The 15,983-nt window shown below is 48.8% G+C and overlaps 1 protein-coding gene across 1 annotated transcript in view; it reads right to left on the bottom strand.

The window, feature by feature from the left end:
- The window catches only part of EML5 (EMAP like 5), a 388,000-nt gene that overhangs the window by 33,435 nt on the left and 338,582 nt on the right, over nucleotides 1–15,983 (bottom strand). Inside the window, exons 38-39 of the mRNA XM_030214976.1 lie at nucleotides 7,736–7,850; nucleotides 3,024–3,212 (exon numbers count right to left, since the gene is read on the bottom strand). Coding sequence (XP_030070836.1) covers nucleotides 3,024–3,212; nucleotides 7,736–7,850 — 304 coding nt within the window. The remainder of the gene's footprint in view (nucleotides 1–3,023; nucleotides 3,213–7,735; nucleotides 7,851–15,983) is intronic.

Here is a 15,983-nt window from a genome sequence, read left to right as displayed (position 1 = left end):
TCCTCATATTCCAGCCACTGAAGTTGCTGTCTAAGCCTTTTCCAGCCCATCCTACACCAGATTGCCATGTATGAGACACAGACCATACAAGTCTGCCAGGTATCAGCCCTAGTTCATCACAGCCAGAGTCGCCATCTAAGCGTCACTTGACACATCTACACACATGCAGCCATTTAAGGTTAACTTTTATATAACTTCCATTTTCTAATTAGAGATCCTCTGTGTTCATCCCATGCCTTTTTGAATTCCGTCATCATTTGTGACTCTACCACCTCCTTAATGGAAGACTTTCCACATTTGTGCTGTTAAAGCAAGGAAGAAGAGGAAGAGGAGGAGACAGCACTCAAAGAACTTGGTATTCAGTAGATGGGAGGCTGGTGCAGGTGCAGCTTTACTTTCACGGGAATCCCGCTGACCTGCTTCCATCCCCGCGGGAACCCCGTAGAACTGCTTCCATCCCCGCAGGAACTGCCTCCGTCCCTGCGGGAATCCCGCGGGTTCCACGGGATTCCCGCAAACCCCGTCCCCGTGCAGCTCTCTAGTGCCAACACTCATCAGTGATATCACACTGGCTTGACTGGCCTATACTTAGCTCACTTTTGTTACATAGAATAGTGATTTCCATTTCTAGAGATATATCGAAATCTGCACTACCCAAGCTGCAAAGGCCTCAAATACAAATCAACTTACACATCCAGCTTTTCCTACATAAGCACACAACTGTGGAACACACTACCAAAAGCCTTGAAAATGACGCAGGACCACATAAAACTTCCAGAAATCACTAAAAACGAATCTATTCAAAAAGGCATACCCTGCCGATCCAACCTAAATGCCTGATCTCTGCGACACAACAAAACTAAAGTACGTAATGGACACAACTCAACTATTCCGTTGTACGATTCCCTAATTGCGGCTGTGCCACATGATCTTTATCCTACCACATCACTTTGTATTTGTTCTCACCGGAGCCGGCAAATGCCTCTCCGGTACTATGTAAGCCACATTGAGTCTACAATATGTGGGATACAAATGTAACAAATAAATAAATAAATAATCAGTGTGTAAATAATAGCGCCTGTGTGATAGAATTCCTTTCCACATGCCTTCTCATTTTGGTGTTTTGCTCTATATCTGCTGTATTCAAATTCTGCTTCAAGGCCTACTCTACCTCTCTAAGACTGCTTTTAAATCTAAAACTGCTGAGTTGTCCTAAGTTTTATTTGAATTCTCCCACATTAAACATGTTTACACTATAATACTTTAGTGATTACTGGAAATTATTTGTGTCGTCTGTGTGTACCCATGAGTCTGTAAGTTCCATGGGAAAGGGACTCTCTCTATTTTTGTGCCTGCACAGTCTTGTGTACATCTAGCAGTGCTATAGAAATATTTAGTAGCATATTTCATCATCAGTGATTCCCTGTCTGCCACTCTGAGATGATGTATAAGTAATTGCTGCCTTGTTTCCATCCTTATGTTTTGAGCGTTATATGGCATTTTCCAAGAACAGATTTTAGATTTCTGTTTATTGCAGTTCCAAACTTCTCTGGTCCTATTATAATCCCTCCCAACTCATCAGTAGGTTTTGTGAAGCAAGGATAAGTCTGTTGGGGATTAACTAAGATCACTATGGGCCCGATATAATAAGCATTGCTATTTCTTATTGCTGCAGTTTACTTCTGATTTTCCTGCATGAAACTTGCTCCTGATGTAGTAATAATTTTTAGCATGAAAAAAACATCAGTAAAATCACTGCTCTATAGAGTGGTGCATACAAAAAAAGCAAAATTCAAAATTGCTTATGTTAAAAAAAACCCCACACACTAAATTTTGACATGTTTTTTTTAACTTTCCTTGTAGTACTGAATGTTTAAACAGGGTTGCTATTACGCATTCTAGAATGGGAGTGGCCTAGTGGTTAGGTGCAGTGGGTTGCAGACCTGGGGAACTGGGTTTGATTCCTGCTGCTGCCTAGCAATTGGGGCATTGGGTTGAGATCCAGGGGAACTAACTGGGTTCGATTCCCATTGCAGCTCCTTGTGATCCTGGACAAGTCACTTAACTCTCCATTGCCCCTGGAGTGGAGGAGTAGCCTAATGGTGTACAGTGGGCTGAGATCCTGGAGAACTGGGGTCAATTCCCACTGTGACCCTGGGCAAGGTATTTAACCCTCCATTGCCCCTACATACAAATAATACTTAGACTGTGAACCAGTGGTATAGCCACGGGGGGAGGGGGGACACCTCTGTTGTGAGCTCATTTCAGAAAGAAAGTAGCTGTGTGTGAACTTCTCTATGCCTATGTGTAGGCTTGAGCAGTATATCAAATGCGCTAAGTAAATAAAATAAAAAATCTGGGGTGAAGTGCAGCATTTCACCTTAGATGACCCTGGTTGACAAAGGTTCCTGGTGGCCCAAATAGGCCTGCATTCCTCCCCCTCCCCCGTACTCCTTCTACTGTCCACCTAGGCCAATGCATAGAGACACAAGTGGGTCCCGGATACCTCCCCACCCGTTATGGGTGAGCTTGCCAAAGGAAGTGATATATCTTCAAAAAGTCTCAGGTTCAGGGCTTCCCTATGCTGGGTGCCTGGAGCAGATACTCTCAGGGGAAAGTTTTTTTTTTTTCTTTTACCTCTTGTCAGTAGTGAACAGGGATTGGCTCACTCACTGAATATGAAAAGGAGAAAGAAAAAAATAACTTTTACGTGATGCAGAAAACGGCAGCATGTTACTATGGCAGTGTGGCTGTTTTTCTTTCTGTACACATTTTTTACATCATGGTGATTTTCAAGCAGTAGTTTACTGCATCGGAAGTAAACGTTTTTTTCAGTGCATGCACACTGTCCGCTGAATTTTCACTCACAGCTTATTAAACTGTATCACTGCCCATTAGGTTTGAGTCATATTCCATTCCAGGTCCCCAGAAGGGTCAGTGGCCAACAAACCAACATGATTTTCTAGCAATAAGAAAGAGACCCCAGACTGTAATAAGTTATGGGTATGAGGTTTACAGATAACCTTGTCAGCAATATCCCAGAGTCTGACTGTCCCATCCTCAGCTGCAGAGAGGAAAAGGTCTCTGGACGGATGTGTCGCCAGACCCCAGATAGGTCCGTCCATATGACCATTGATTAGAATGTTACAGGCCGCGTTCTTCTCGCCAACTTCAATTATTTCAGCATTCCGAGTTCCAACAAGAATCTTTCCCTGAAACAGCGTAGAAGAGTAATCAGAGCTGTTACTGCACTACTGGTAGACAGTACCTCAATTCCGTTTGTTTATTTATTTATACACATTTCTACAATCCAATTAAACTAATCAGATTAAAAATAAACATACATAATCAATCTTCCCAAATGGATAGAAATAAAACACTTAAACTGTCAGTTGATTGTGTGACATATATGGGGCTCATTTTCAAAGCTTACTATGGTGCTTTGTGTGTCTAAGTGATTTGAAAATGAGCCCAGTTATAGTTACAGTTAATTTACTTATAGCCCACCATTTCCCATCTATATAGTTCACAGTGGATTACAGCAAGATTCTAGAACACAATAGTCTAACCCAGAGATTTTTCATCAACCTTTTTCATCTCACGGCACACTTACACTGAGAGGAGACATGATAGAGGTATATAAAATAACGAGTGGAGTGGAACAGGTGGATGTGAAGCGTCTGTTCACGCTTTCCAAAAATACTAGGGCTAGGGGGCATGCGATGAAACTACAGTGTAGTAAATTTAAAACAAATCGGAGAAAAAAGTTTTCTTCACCCAACGTATAATTAAACTCTGGAATTCGTTGCCGGAGAATGTGGTGAAGGCGGTTAGCTTGGCAGAATTTAAAAAGGGGTTAGATGGTTTCCTAAAGGACAAGTCCATAAACCGCTACTAAATGGACTTGGGAAAAATCCACAATTCCAGGATTAACATGTATAGAATGTTTGTATGTTTGGGAAGCTTGCCAGGTGCCCTTGGCCTGGATTGGCCGCTGTCGTGGACAGGATGCTGGGCTTGATGGACCTTTGGTCTTTTCCCAGTGTGGCATTACTTATGTACTTATGTACACAGCACCAAAATTGTCAAGGCACACCCCTACACATGGTCCAGCATTTGACCTTCTTTCCCTCCCACTCATAGTCCAGCATTTTACCTTCTCTCCCCACCTCACAAAGAGTCCAGTTTTACCTTCTCTTCCCTCCACCCTCACAAATAGTCCAGCATTTGCCTTTTCTTCCCCCAACAACCACAAAAATAGTTCACCATCTCTCCCTCCTGTTCCCTCTCCACCTGGTGACCAGGCATCTCCCCTTGTCTCTCTTGATTATCCCCTTCTCCCTCCCCCCATGTACCTTTTAAAAGTTTTCTTGTCACTAGCAATTGATGGCAGCGCACAGTGATTTCATATAGCCTGCTTGTGCCAATCCCAGAGCCTTCTCTCTGACGCTTCCCACTTTTGTGGAAACAGGAAGATATGTCAGAGAGAAGGCTTCGGGGTTGGTATGAGCAGGCTGTATGAATCGCTGCTTCCTGCCACCAACTGCTAGAGACAAGAAAACTTACTCCATTCTGGCAGACTAATGTGCCACGACACACTGGTTGAAAAACATTGGTCTAGCCCCTAAATATTCTAACTGTAGACACTGCAAGGGTGATTCTATCACTGGGCAGGTATGAGTAGGCAGAAAAGTGCACTATGTGCTATCCTATAAGGATGATATTGTGGGTAGCTGCACAGGGAGCAGAAACATGGGCGGAGCATGGGCAGGGTTGCCAATTACACACAACTCACAGAATACTGTAAGTTATGCACACTTACCATACTTATGCTGGCACTAAATATGAAGCTGAACAGGACAGAGGGAGTCCAAAGCACAAGAAACCACTCACCTTCTCTTCCCATATTAATCAGCTATGGAAGAAAACACTATCCAAAATGATACAGCTACGTCTAGTTACATTATTCTTCGACCAAAAAGCCTTCGCACTATTAGTCCAAATGTTAGTCCTACCTCACTTATTTCTTGGTATTAAGTGTCAATATCAGAAAAAAATGCAAATCATATAGAATACTGCTGCAACTGCAAGACTAATATACAGATTGAATAGAAGTACTAGTGTTTCAACTCATCTAAACAAAGCGCACTGGCTTCCCATAGAAGACAGACTCAGGTTCAAAGCTGCTTGTTTAGTTTTTCAAATTTTACGGGGCTTCGCCTCTGAACTGCTGACTACGACCGCTTTGCTATATCTGGTCCAGTCTAACAGACTGAAACAACAATTAATGCTAGCACCATCATTTCAAAAGACAATTCGAAATCAGAAGATTTTCAGTTCTCTATTCCCTGTACTTGGAATCAAAATATGGAACTCTCTACCTATTCCCATCAGAACAGAAAAAAGCTGCCTCAGCTTCAGGAAGAAGCTAAAACCCTTTCTCTTCCCAAAGACTGCTTCGTAATAATCCATGATGACTTCTACTTCCAAGTATCATCCATTAGCCTTTCCTTGAATGTTTTTCGTCTCTTGCCTTAATCCAATGGTCTCTAATGTTTCTCATACCTCACAGTAACACTATCTGCTTTGGTCTCACCTAGAATGTAAACTGAACCCTGGAAAGGAGATATTAGCGGTATACAAGAATTGAACTGAAAAGTGAAAAAAGCACAGTGGGACTCCGAAGATGGTTTATTATCTAAAGTTAATTAAAGGGCCTGATACGGGTTATATTTCGGCAAAGCGCCTTCATCAGGGGTCGTGGATGTAAGTCCATTCTTCCTTCAAAGATCGGTAAGTGTTACCAACACATAACAACAGTTACAGCAATGTGGCTAATTCAAACAGCTAAAGAAAGGCTGCCAAAGCTTTCCAACAGACAGCACCTACTGAGCAGCGAGCAAAACCGATGGTGGGTTATATAACAGCATCTTGGCGCCCAGATGCCATTTTTGAATAGTTACGGCTTGCTTAGGGGCACTTAACAGGAGTTACCCCAATACAGAACTGGGCAAATTCTGACGAGTGAAGGAGGGAGGCAGAGAAGGGGATGTTAGGGTGTAGGATGGTTCGAAGAAGGCCTTTTCTTCCCCTTTTGAGTCCAGCTCCAAGAGAGCAGGGAAAGATGCAAAGCTGAACAGAAGTCTGCTCTTACATGCACACTCAGTATCCCATCAACAGTGTTTTCCTCTGTTAGATCCCAAGTTGCTACTCGATTATTTCGTTAGGAAGTTGAAAAGTTGGCTTCCAGCGAAGATTTTATTAGCTTGGTTTTCTTGACTATGCTAAAAGATCAGCAGAAAATTTGCTGCATGTTTTTTTTTGTTTGTATTTTCACCTGTAGTTATTATTAAAAGATGGGAGGGCCAGTCAATCTTGTCTTTATAGATTTTATTTTTTGTCTGGCAGCTTCCTCCTGTTCTTTTAGGCTTTGGGCTTAATTGGTACCTGCCTCTGTTGGACTACAGTGCCATAAGCTTTCACCCACAACAATTTATGGTATTAGCCCTGTGTTTATATTTCCCTTTCCAACATTCAGCGTGACTGTGCCACTTGTGAGGCTTTTCAGGGGAGCAGTCTTGGCCAGTAAGTTCTATAAGAAGCCACCTAGATTAAGAGGCAAGAACGTGTATAAATGCTGCTATTCTAGTCGTTTATGTGCATTATGTGAACACATCTGCGTATAAATGAGCAGTTTCTGGCTATCTGATGGTGAGTACTTTTGCAGGTGGGTATTCTCATGGGCAGGGCTAACATTTACATGCATAGATTATAAAACATTATAATCTATGCGCATACTTTCACAGACTAGAAACTGGTGTAAGTGCTCATGCCTAAAATATAGGTGCGTATTTGATCTGTTATGCTTGTAGTGTATCAAGAAAAGTAGGTGCATGGAGTAGGCTCTACATAGGTGCACACTTGGCAACTAAAAGTAGGCATCCCTTACACAGAATTACTCTCTAGATGTCACCATTAAGAGACAGCTAGACTCAACATTAGGAGCCCCTAGCCAGACCTGCCATTTCAGGTGTGCCCCGAGTTAACCTGGGTGGGCTCTCCCCCCCCCCCCCCCCCACTCTCATACATATATAAAGTTTTTTAAATCCTTTTCCTCCGCCCCTGCTATCGCTATCTTTCTCCCCCTCTGCCCAGCATCTGTTCCTCTCTCTGCCCCCCCTGCCCATTATCTGCCTCTCTCTCTCTGAAACCCCACCTTCCCTGGTCTACCTCCAAGTCGTCGCTGGCAGCGATTCCTGTAAGCAATCTGCACCGGTCCTGCAGACTTCCCTCTATAGTGTCCCTGCCACTAAACAGGAAGTGACATCATCAAGGGCATGACGTGGTAAAGAGAAGCCTGCAGGGATGGCGCAGGTCGCCTACAGGAATTGGTGCGGACGACGGCTCAAAGGTAGATGGGGGGGGGGATAGAGAGAGACGGGCAGCTGCTACAGAGACAGAGAGGAGTGAAGCACTGCCAATGCGGTGCTTTGGGGGCTACTAGAATGGGTGGGCCCAAGGCAAGAATGCACCCGTAGCTATGCCACAGCCCTGGGATGGAGGTCTTTGCAGCATCCTGAATGAACTTTGGCTAACCCCCAGCCCAGGAAGAATATGAATGATAAACTCTCCTTGTAGATGACTTATTAAGATTATACTTCCTATACCTTAGGTGAGGAAGAGCACATTCATTGAACCTGTAACATGTTATTAGATTTAGCAGAGGCACACTCACCTTGCCTCTGCAAACTGAGCGGACACAGTCTGTTGTCTGGCCTGTCTCCAGCCTGAACGCACGACATCGCTTCAGCTCCTGATCCCAGAGTTTCACAGCCCCTCCTTCCTTTGACCTAATATAAGAACCCAAACCTCTGCATCAACTTCAAATGCACTGAAAGGCAAAAATCTTTAAGTTCAATACATGAAAAAATATAATGTGAAAGCTTTTTTATTGGACTAACTTAATACTCTTCTTGACTAATTTTGCTGGAATTAACAGTCCCCTCTTCAGGCTTAAAGACAATGAGTAGATCACAACAATAGATAACGAAGCCCCAACACACTAGTGAATCACACATTACATTGCCATGGTGGTATGAAAAGGCTGGTGAAAAGAAGAGGGGGTGGGGAGGGGGAACTGATAGGTCTGCAGGGTGTAAGTGACAAACTGTAGAACTGTGTGTTTAGTAATGAGTTAAAATCCCTTTCCCTCATGGAGGGTAATTTTCAAAAGCAGATAAAGCAGTGCTTTATGCAAAGCAGGCGTTGAAAAAATTATGTGCATGATATGTGCAGAAAGTTAAGCATATTCAGCCTGCAGACATAGAACTTGAAACAAACTCAACTCAACTGTGGCATTCTTGGGGTGGGAGAGGGGCGCAGTTTGCATTTATGTGTAAATTTGAGCAATTTGTGTATGTGAAAGAGTAGGTATAAATTTAGGTATGTAAATTCCCAGAGCTAATTTTTAAAATGGACGTATATATATATTTTCAGTCTGAATATTCAACAAAGTCCACACACCACCAAAAACTGGAAGAAAGTGGAACATTGCCACAGAAAAAGCTGCAAAAAGGAATCAATGCAAATTTAGATCCCTAATTTTAAAGGTCAAAGTAATTAAGTGAATATCTTAAAACAACTGAGGGCTTTTCTAGAGAGAGAGAGAGAGAGAGAAGAGGAGACCTTGGTAGGAGCACCAGAAGAAAAGTGTATGCAGAAAAGGGAAAAGAGCCTCAAACAGAAGAAAAGTTGGTACTGAGAAAAAACGCATCTAGACAGTGGCGTAGGAAGGGGGGGGGGCGGTGGAGCGGGCCGCCCCGGGTGCACGCCGCTGGGGGGGTGTCGGCTCCGCTGGTTCCCTGCTCTCTCTGCCCTGGAACAGGTTACTTCCTGTTCTGGGGCAGAGAGAGAGCAGGGAACCAGCGGAGCTGACGCAGCTCCCAGCGACGTGCACTCGGGGCGGATCGGCCCTCCCGCCCGTCCCTCACTTTCTATGCCAGTAAGAATGCGCTCCGGAGGGGGGAGGGTGCGCGCGCCGAGGGGTGTGTGTGCTGCGCTGCACTCGGGGGGGGGGAGGGGTGCGCAGCGGCGACCCACCCTGGGTGTCAGCCGCCCTCGCTACGGCACTGCATCTAGAAAATAGTATAAGAAGTAGGGCTGATGCAGACAGAGAAAGAAGCAATGCAGAAATGCCAATTCGGTCGATAACACATACAGGTTATATTATAGTCTAATGAGGTAGGTGTGTATCAGGCACCATGAGGGTTGAAGGGAATGTAGATTGTATATAGCGAATGCTACATACCTGTAGAAGGTATTCTCCGAGGACAGCAGGCTGATTGTTCTCACTGATGGGTGACGTCCACGGCAGCCCCTCCAATCGGAAACTTCTCTAGCAAAGTCCTTTGCTAGTCCTCGCGCGCCCGCGCGCACCGCACATGCGCGGCCGTCTTCCCGCCCGAAACCGGCTCGAGCCGGCCAGTCCACTATGTAGCAAGACAATACACTTCAAGGGAAGACACAACTCCAAAGGGGAGGCGGGCGGGTTTGTGAGAACAATCAGCCTGCTGTCCTCGGAGAATACCTTCTACAGGTATGTAGCATTCGCTTTCTCCGAGGACAAGCAGGCTGCTTGTTCTCACTGATGGGGTATCCCTAGCCCCCAGGCTCACTCAAAACAACAACCATGGTCAATTGGGCCTCGCAATGGCGAGGACATAACTGAGATTGACCTAAAAAATTTACCAACTAACTGAGAGTGCAGCCTGGAACAGAACAAACAGGGCCCTCAGGGGGTGGAGTTGGATCCTAAAGCCCAAACAGGTTCTGAAGAACTGACTGCCCGAACCGACTGTCGCGTCGGGTATCCTGCTGCAGGCAGTAATGAGATGTGAATGTGTGGACAGATGACCACGTCGCAGCTTTGCAAATTTCTTCAATAGAGGCTGACTTCAAGTGGGCTACCGACGCAGCCATGGCTCTAACATTATGAGCCGTGACATGACCCTCGAGCCAGCCCCGCCTGGGCGTAAGTGAAGGAAATGCAATCTGCTAGCCAATTGGAAATGGTGCGTTTCCCTACAGCCACTCCCCTCCTATTGGGATCAAAAGAAACAAACAATTGGGCGGACTGTCTGTGGGGCTGTGTCCGCTCCAGATAGAAGGCCAATGCTCTTTTGCAGTCCAATGTGTGCAGCTGACGTTCAGCAGGGCAGGAATGAGGACGGGGAAAGAATGTTGGCAAGACAATTGACTGGTTCAGATGGAACTCCGACACAACCTTTGGCAGGAACTTAGGGTGAGTGCGGAGGACTACTCTGTTATGATGAAATTTGGTGTAAGGGGCCTGGGCTACCAGGGCCTGAAGCTCACTGACCCTACGAGCTGAAGTAACTGCCACCAAGAAAATGACCTTCCAAGTCAAGTACTTCAGATGGCAGGAATTCAGTGGCTCAAAAGGAGGTTTCATCAGCTGGGTGAGAACGACATTGAGATCCCATGACACTGTAGGAGGCTTGACAGGGGGCTTTGACAAAAGCAAACCTCTCATGAAGCGAACAACTAAAGGCTGTCCCGAGATCGGCTTACCTTCCACACGGTAATGGTATGCACTGATCGCACTAAGGTGAACCCTTACCGAGTTGGTCTTGAGACCAGACTCAGACAAGTGCAGAAGGTATTCAAGCAGGGTCTGTGTAGGACAAGAACGAGGATCTAGGGCCTTGCTGTCACACCAGACGGCAAACCTCCTCCATTGGAAGAAATAACTCCTCTTAGTGGAATCTTTCCTGGAAGCAAGCAAGACGCGGGAGACACCCTCTGACAGACCCAAAGAGGCAAAGTCTACGCCCTCAACATCCAGGCCGTGAGAGCCAGAGACTGGAGGTTGGGATGCAGAAGTGCCCCTTCGTCCTGAGTGATGAGGGTCGGAAAACACTCCAATCTCCACGGTTCTTCGGAGGACAACTCCAGAAGGAGAGGGAACCAGATCTGACGCGGCCAAAAGGGAGCAATCAGAATCATGGTGCCTCAGTCTTGCTTGAGTTTCAACAAAGTCTTCCCCACCAGAGGTATGGGAGGATAAGCATACAGCAGACCCTCCCCCCAGTGCAGGAGGAAGGCATCCGATGCCAGTCTGCCGTGGGCCTGAAGCCTGGAACAGAACTGAGGGACTTTGTGGTTCACTCGAGTTGCAAAGAGATCCACCAAGGGGGTGCCCCACACCTGGAAGATCTGTCGCACCACGCGAGAATTGAGCGACCACTCGTGGGGTTGCATAATCCTGCTCAACCTGTCGGCCAGACTGTTGTTTACGCCTGCCAGGTATGTGGCTTGGAGCATCATGCCGTGACGGCGAGCCCAGAGCCACATGCTGACGGCTTCCTGACACAGGGGGCGAGATCCGGTGCCCCCCTGCTTGTTGACGTAATACATGGCAACCTGGTTGTCTGTCTGAATTTGGATAATTTGGTGGGACAGCCGATCTCTGAAAGCCTTCAGAGCGTTCCAGATCGCTCGCAACTCCAGAAGATTGATCTGCAGATCGCGTTCCTGGAGGGACCAACTTCCTTGGGTGTGAAGCCCATCCACATGAGCTCCCCACCCCAGGAGAGACGCATCCGTTGTCAGCACTTTTTGTGGCTGAGGGATTTGGAAAGGACGTCCCAGAGTCAAATTGGACCAGATTGTCCACCAATACAGGGATTCGAGAAAACTCGTGGACAGGTGGATCACGTCTTCTAGACCCCCAGTAGCCTGATACCACTGGGAGGCTAGGGTCCATTGAGCAGATCTCATGTGAAGGCGGGCCATGGGAGTCACATGAACTGTGGAGGCCATGTGGCCCAGTAATCTCAACATCTGCCGAGCTGTGATCTGCTGAGACGCTCGCACCCGCGAGACGAGGGACAACAAGTTGTTGGCTCTCGTCTCTGGGAGGTAGGCGCGAGCCATCCGAGAATCCAGCAGAGCTCCTATGAATTCGAGTTTCTGCACTGGGAGAAGATGGGACTTTGGATAATTTATCACAAACCCCAGTAGCTCCAGGAGGCGAATAGTCATCTGCATGGACTGCAGGGCTCCTGCCTCAGATGTGTTCTTCACCAGCCAATCGTCGAGATATGGGAACACGTGCACCCCCAGCCTGCGAAGTGCCGCTGCTACCACAGCTAGGCACTTTGTGAACACCCTGGGCGCAGAGGCGAGCCCAAAGGGTAGCACACAGTACTGGAAGTGGCGTGTGCCCAACTGAAATCGCAGATACTGTCTGTGAGCTGGCAGTATCGGGATGTGTGTATAGGCATCCTTCAAGTCCAGAGAGCATAGCCAATCGTTTTGCTGAATCATGGGGAGAAGGGTGCCCAGGGAAAGCATCCTGAACTTTTCTTTTACGAGATATTTGTTCAGGGCCCTTAGGTCTAGGATGGGACGCATCCCCCCTGTTTTCTTTTCCACAAGGAAGTACCTGGAATAGAATCCCAGCCCTTCTTGCCCGGATGGCACGGGCTCGACCGCATTGGCGCTGAGAAGGGCGGAGAGTTCCTCTGCAAGTACCTGCTTGTGCTGGAAGCTGTAAGACTGAGCTCCCGGTGGACAATTTGGAGGTTTTGAGGCCAAATTGAGGGTGTATCCTTGCCGGACTATTTGAAGAACCCACTGGTCGGAGGTTATGAGAGGCCACCTTTGGTGAAAAGCTTTCAACCTCCCCCCGACTGGCAGGTCGCCCGGCACTGACACTTGGATGTCGGCTATGCTCTGCTGGAGCCAGTCAAAAGCTCGCCCCTTGCTTTTGCTGGGGAGCCGCGGGGCCTTGCTGAGGCGCACGCTGCTGACGAGAGCGAGCGCGCTGGGGCTTAGCCTGGGCCGCAGGCTGTCGAGAAGGAGGATTGTACCTACGCTTACCAGAAGCATAGGGAACAGTCTTCCTTCCCCCAAAAAATCTTCTACCTGTAGAGGTAGATGCTGAAGGCTGCCGGCGGGAGAACTTGTCGAATGCGGTGTCCCGCTGGTGGAGATGCTCTACCACCTGTTCGACCTTCTCTCCAAAAATGTTATCCGCACGGCAAGGCGAGTCCGCAATCCGCTGCTGGAGTCTATTCTCCAGGTCGGCGGCACGCAGCCATGAGAGCCTGCGCATCACCACACCTTGAGCAGCGGCCCTGGACGCAACATCAAAGGTGTCATACACCCCTCTGGCCAGGAATTTTCTGCACGCCTTCAGCTGCCTGACCACCTCCTGAAAAGGCTTGGCCTGCTCAGGGGGAAGAGCATCAACCAAGCCCGCCAACTGCCGCACATTGTTCCGCATATGTATGCTCGTGTAGAGCTGGTAAGACTGGATTTTGGCCACGAGCATAGAAGAATGGTAGGCCTTCCTCCCAAAGGAGTCTAAGGTCCTAGGGTCTTTGCCCGGGGGCGCCGAAGCATGCTCCCTAGAACTCTTAGCCTTCTTTAGGGCCAAATCCACAACTCCAGAGTCGTGAGGCAACTGAGTGCGCATCAGCTCTGGGTCCCCATGGATTCGGTACTGGGATTCAATTTTCTTGGGGATGTGGGGATTAGTTAAGGGTTTTGTCCAGTTCGCAAGCAATGTCTTTTTTAGGACATGGTGCAAGGGAACAGTGGACGCTTCCTTAGGTGGAGAAGGATAGTCCAGGAGCTCAAACATTTCAGCCCTGAGCTCGTCCTCCACAACCACCGGGAAGGGGATGGCCGTAGACATCTCCCGGACAAAGGAAGCGAAAGACAGACTCTCAGGAGGAGAAAGCTGCCTTTCAGGAGAGGGAGTAGGATCAGAAGGAAGACCCTCAGACTCCTCGTCCGAGAAATATCTGGGGTCTTCCTCTTCCTCCCACGAGGCCTCACCCTCGGTGTCAGACACAAGTTCACGAACCTGTGTCTGCAACCTCGCCCGGCTCGACTCCGTGGAGCCACGTCCACGATGGGGGCGTCGAGAGGTAGACTCCCTCGCCCGCATCGGCGAAGCTCCCTCCGCCGACGTAGTCGGGGAGCCCTCCTGGGAGGTGGCCGCAGTCGGCACCGCACGCGGTACCGACGTCGGGGACCTCACCCCGGGCGATGGGCCAGCCGGCGCCACGCTCGACGGTACCGGAGGCGCAAGCACCGCCGGTACCGGAGGGGTAGGGCGCAACAGCTCTCCCAGAATCTCTGGGAGAACGGCCCGGAGGCTCTCGTTCAGAGCGGCTGCAGAGAAAGGCAAAGAGGTCGATGCAGGCGTCGACGTCAGAACCTGTTCCGGGCGAGGAGGCTGTTCCGGGCTGTCCAGAGTGGAGCGCATCGACACCTCCTGAACAGAGGGTGAGCGGTCCTCTCGGTGCCGATGCCTGCTGGGTGCCGACTCCCTCGGCGACCCAGAGCTCTCGGTGCCGACGCGGGGAGGCGACCAGTGTCGATGCTTCTTCGACTTCTTCCGAAGCATGTCACCGGAGCTCCCCGGCACCGACGAGGAGGACGTAGAATCCAGCCGTCGCTTCCTCGGGACCGAGGCCGAAGGAGGTCGGTCTCGGGGGGGCTGTACCGCAGGAGCCCTCAGGGTAGGAGGAGACCCACCCGAAGGCTCACCGCCACCAGCAGGGGAATGGACAGCCCTCACCTGCACTCCTGACGATGCACCACCGTCCGACGACATCAGCAGACGAGGTCCCGGTACCACCGACGTCGATGCAGTCACCCGATACCTTGGCGCCGATGCAGAGGCCCGATGCCTCGATGCACTCGATGCAGTGGCGGCCGAGGAAGATGGTCTGGACGCTGACGACGTCGATGCACTCGAAGATCCCGGTGCCGATGCCGACGAAGAGCCCGAGAACAACACGTTCCACTGGGCTAATCTCGCTACCTGAGTCCGCCTTTGAAGCAGGGAACACAGACTACAGTTCTGAGGGCGGTGCTCGGCCCCCAGACACTGAAGACATGACGAGTGTCTATCAGTGAGCGAGATTACCCGGGCGCACTGGGTGCACTTCTTGAAGCCGCTGGAAGGCTTCGATGTCATGGGCGGAAAAATCACGCCGACGAAATCAAAATCCGAAATGACGGAAAAAGAGCACCAAAAAATTTTTTAGGGAGAAAATCTCGACCGAGGCCGAAAAGAGGCCTACCCCGACGACGAAAGAAAACTTATCGGGGCAAAAAGCTGGAAGTATGGGAAGGGGTTGGCCCGAAACCCCGGGGGGGGGGGGGTTTCCGGAGCACTTCCCGACACTTTTAAAGACTTTTCCGAAGAAAAAGAACACGTCAAAATAAATTTGGACGCGCGAGGTCGACTTTCCGGGGCTCGACACGGCGAAACACGACCGTACCGAGTGCGGACAAAAGAAGACTGGCCGGCTCGAGCCGGTTTCGGGCGGGAAGACGGCCGCGCATGCGCGGTGCGCGCGGGCGCGCGAGGACTAGCAAAGGACTTTGCTAGAGAAGTTTCCGATTGGAGGGGCTGCCGTGGACGTCACCCATCAGTGAGAACAAGCAGCCTGCTTGTCCTCGGAGAATGTCCAGTACGATCCTTGGTTATGTTGTGGTGCTGGGTGTGGGGATTTACGGTGGATCGGTGGGGTAAGCCTTTTTGAAGAGGTTGGTTTTTAGTGCTTTCCTGAAGTTTAGATGGTTATGGATTGTTTTCACAGCTTTTGGGAGTCCATTCCATAATTGTGCGCTTATGTAGGAGAAGCAGGATGCGTAAGTTGTTTTGTATTTAAGTCCTTTACAATTTGGGTAATGTAGGTTTAGGCATGATCGTGATAATCAGATTCTGTTTCTGGTTGGTACATCTATGAGGTCTATCATGTATCCTGGGACTACGCCGTAGATGATTTTGTGGACCAGGGTGCAGATTTTGAAGATAATCCTTTCTTTGATTGGGAGCCAGTGCAACTTTTCTCGGAGGGGTTTGGCACTTTCGAATCGAGTTTTACCAAATATCAGCCTGGCTGCTGTGTTTTGGGCGGGTTCTAGAAGAGGGAAAA

Source organism: Microcaecilia unicolor, chromosome 9, assembly GCF_901765095.1.
Source record: "Microcaecilia unicolor chromosome 9, aMicUni1.1, whole genome shotgun sequence".
In the NCBI taxonomy this organism is placed as follows: domain Eukaryota; kingdom Metazoa; phylum Chordata; class Amphibia; order Gymnophiona; family Siphonopidae; genus Microcaecilia; species Microcaecilia unicolor.
This window is presented reverse-complemented; position numbering and strand designations above follow the sequence as displayed.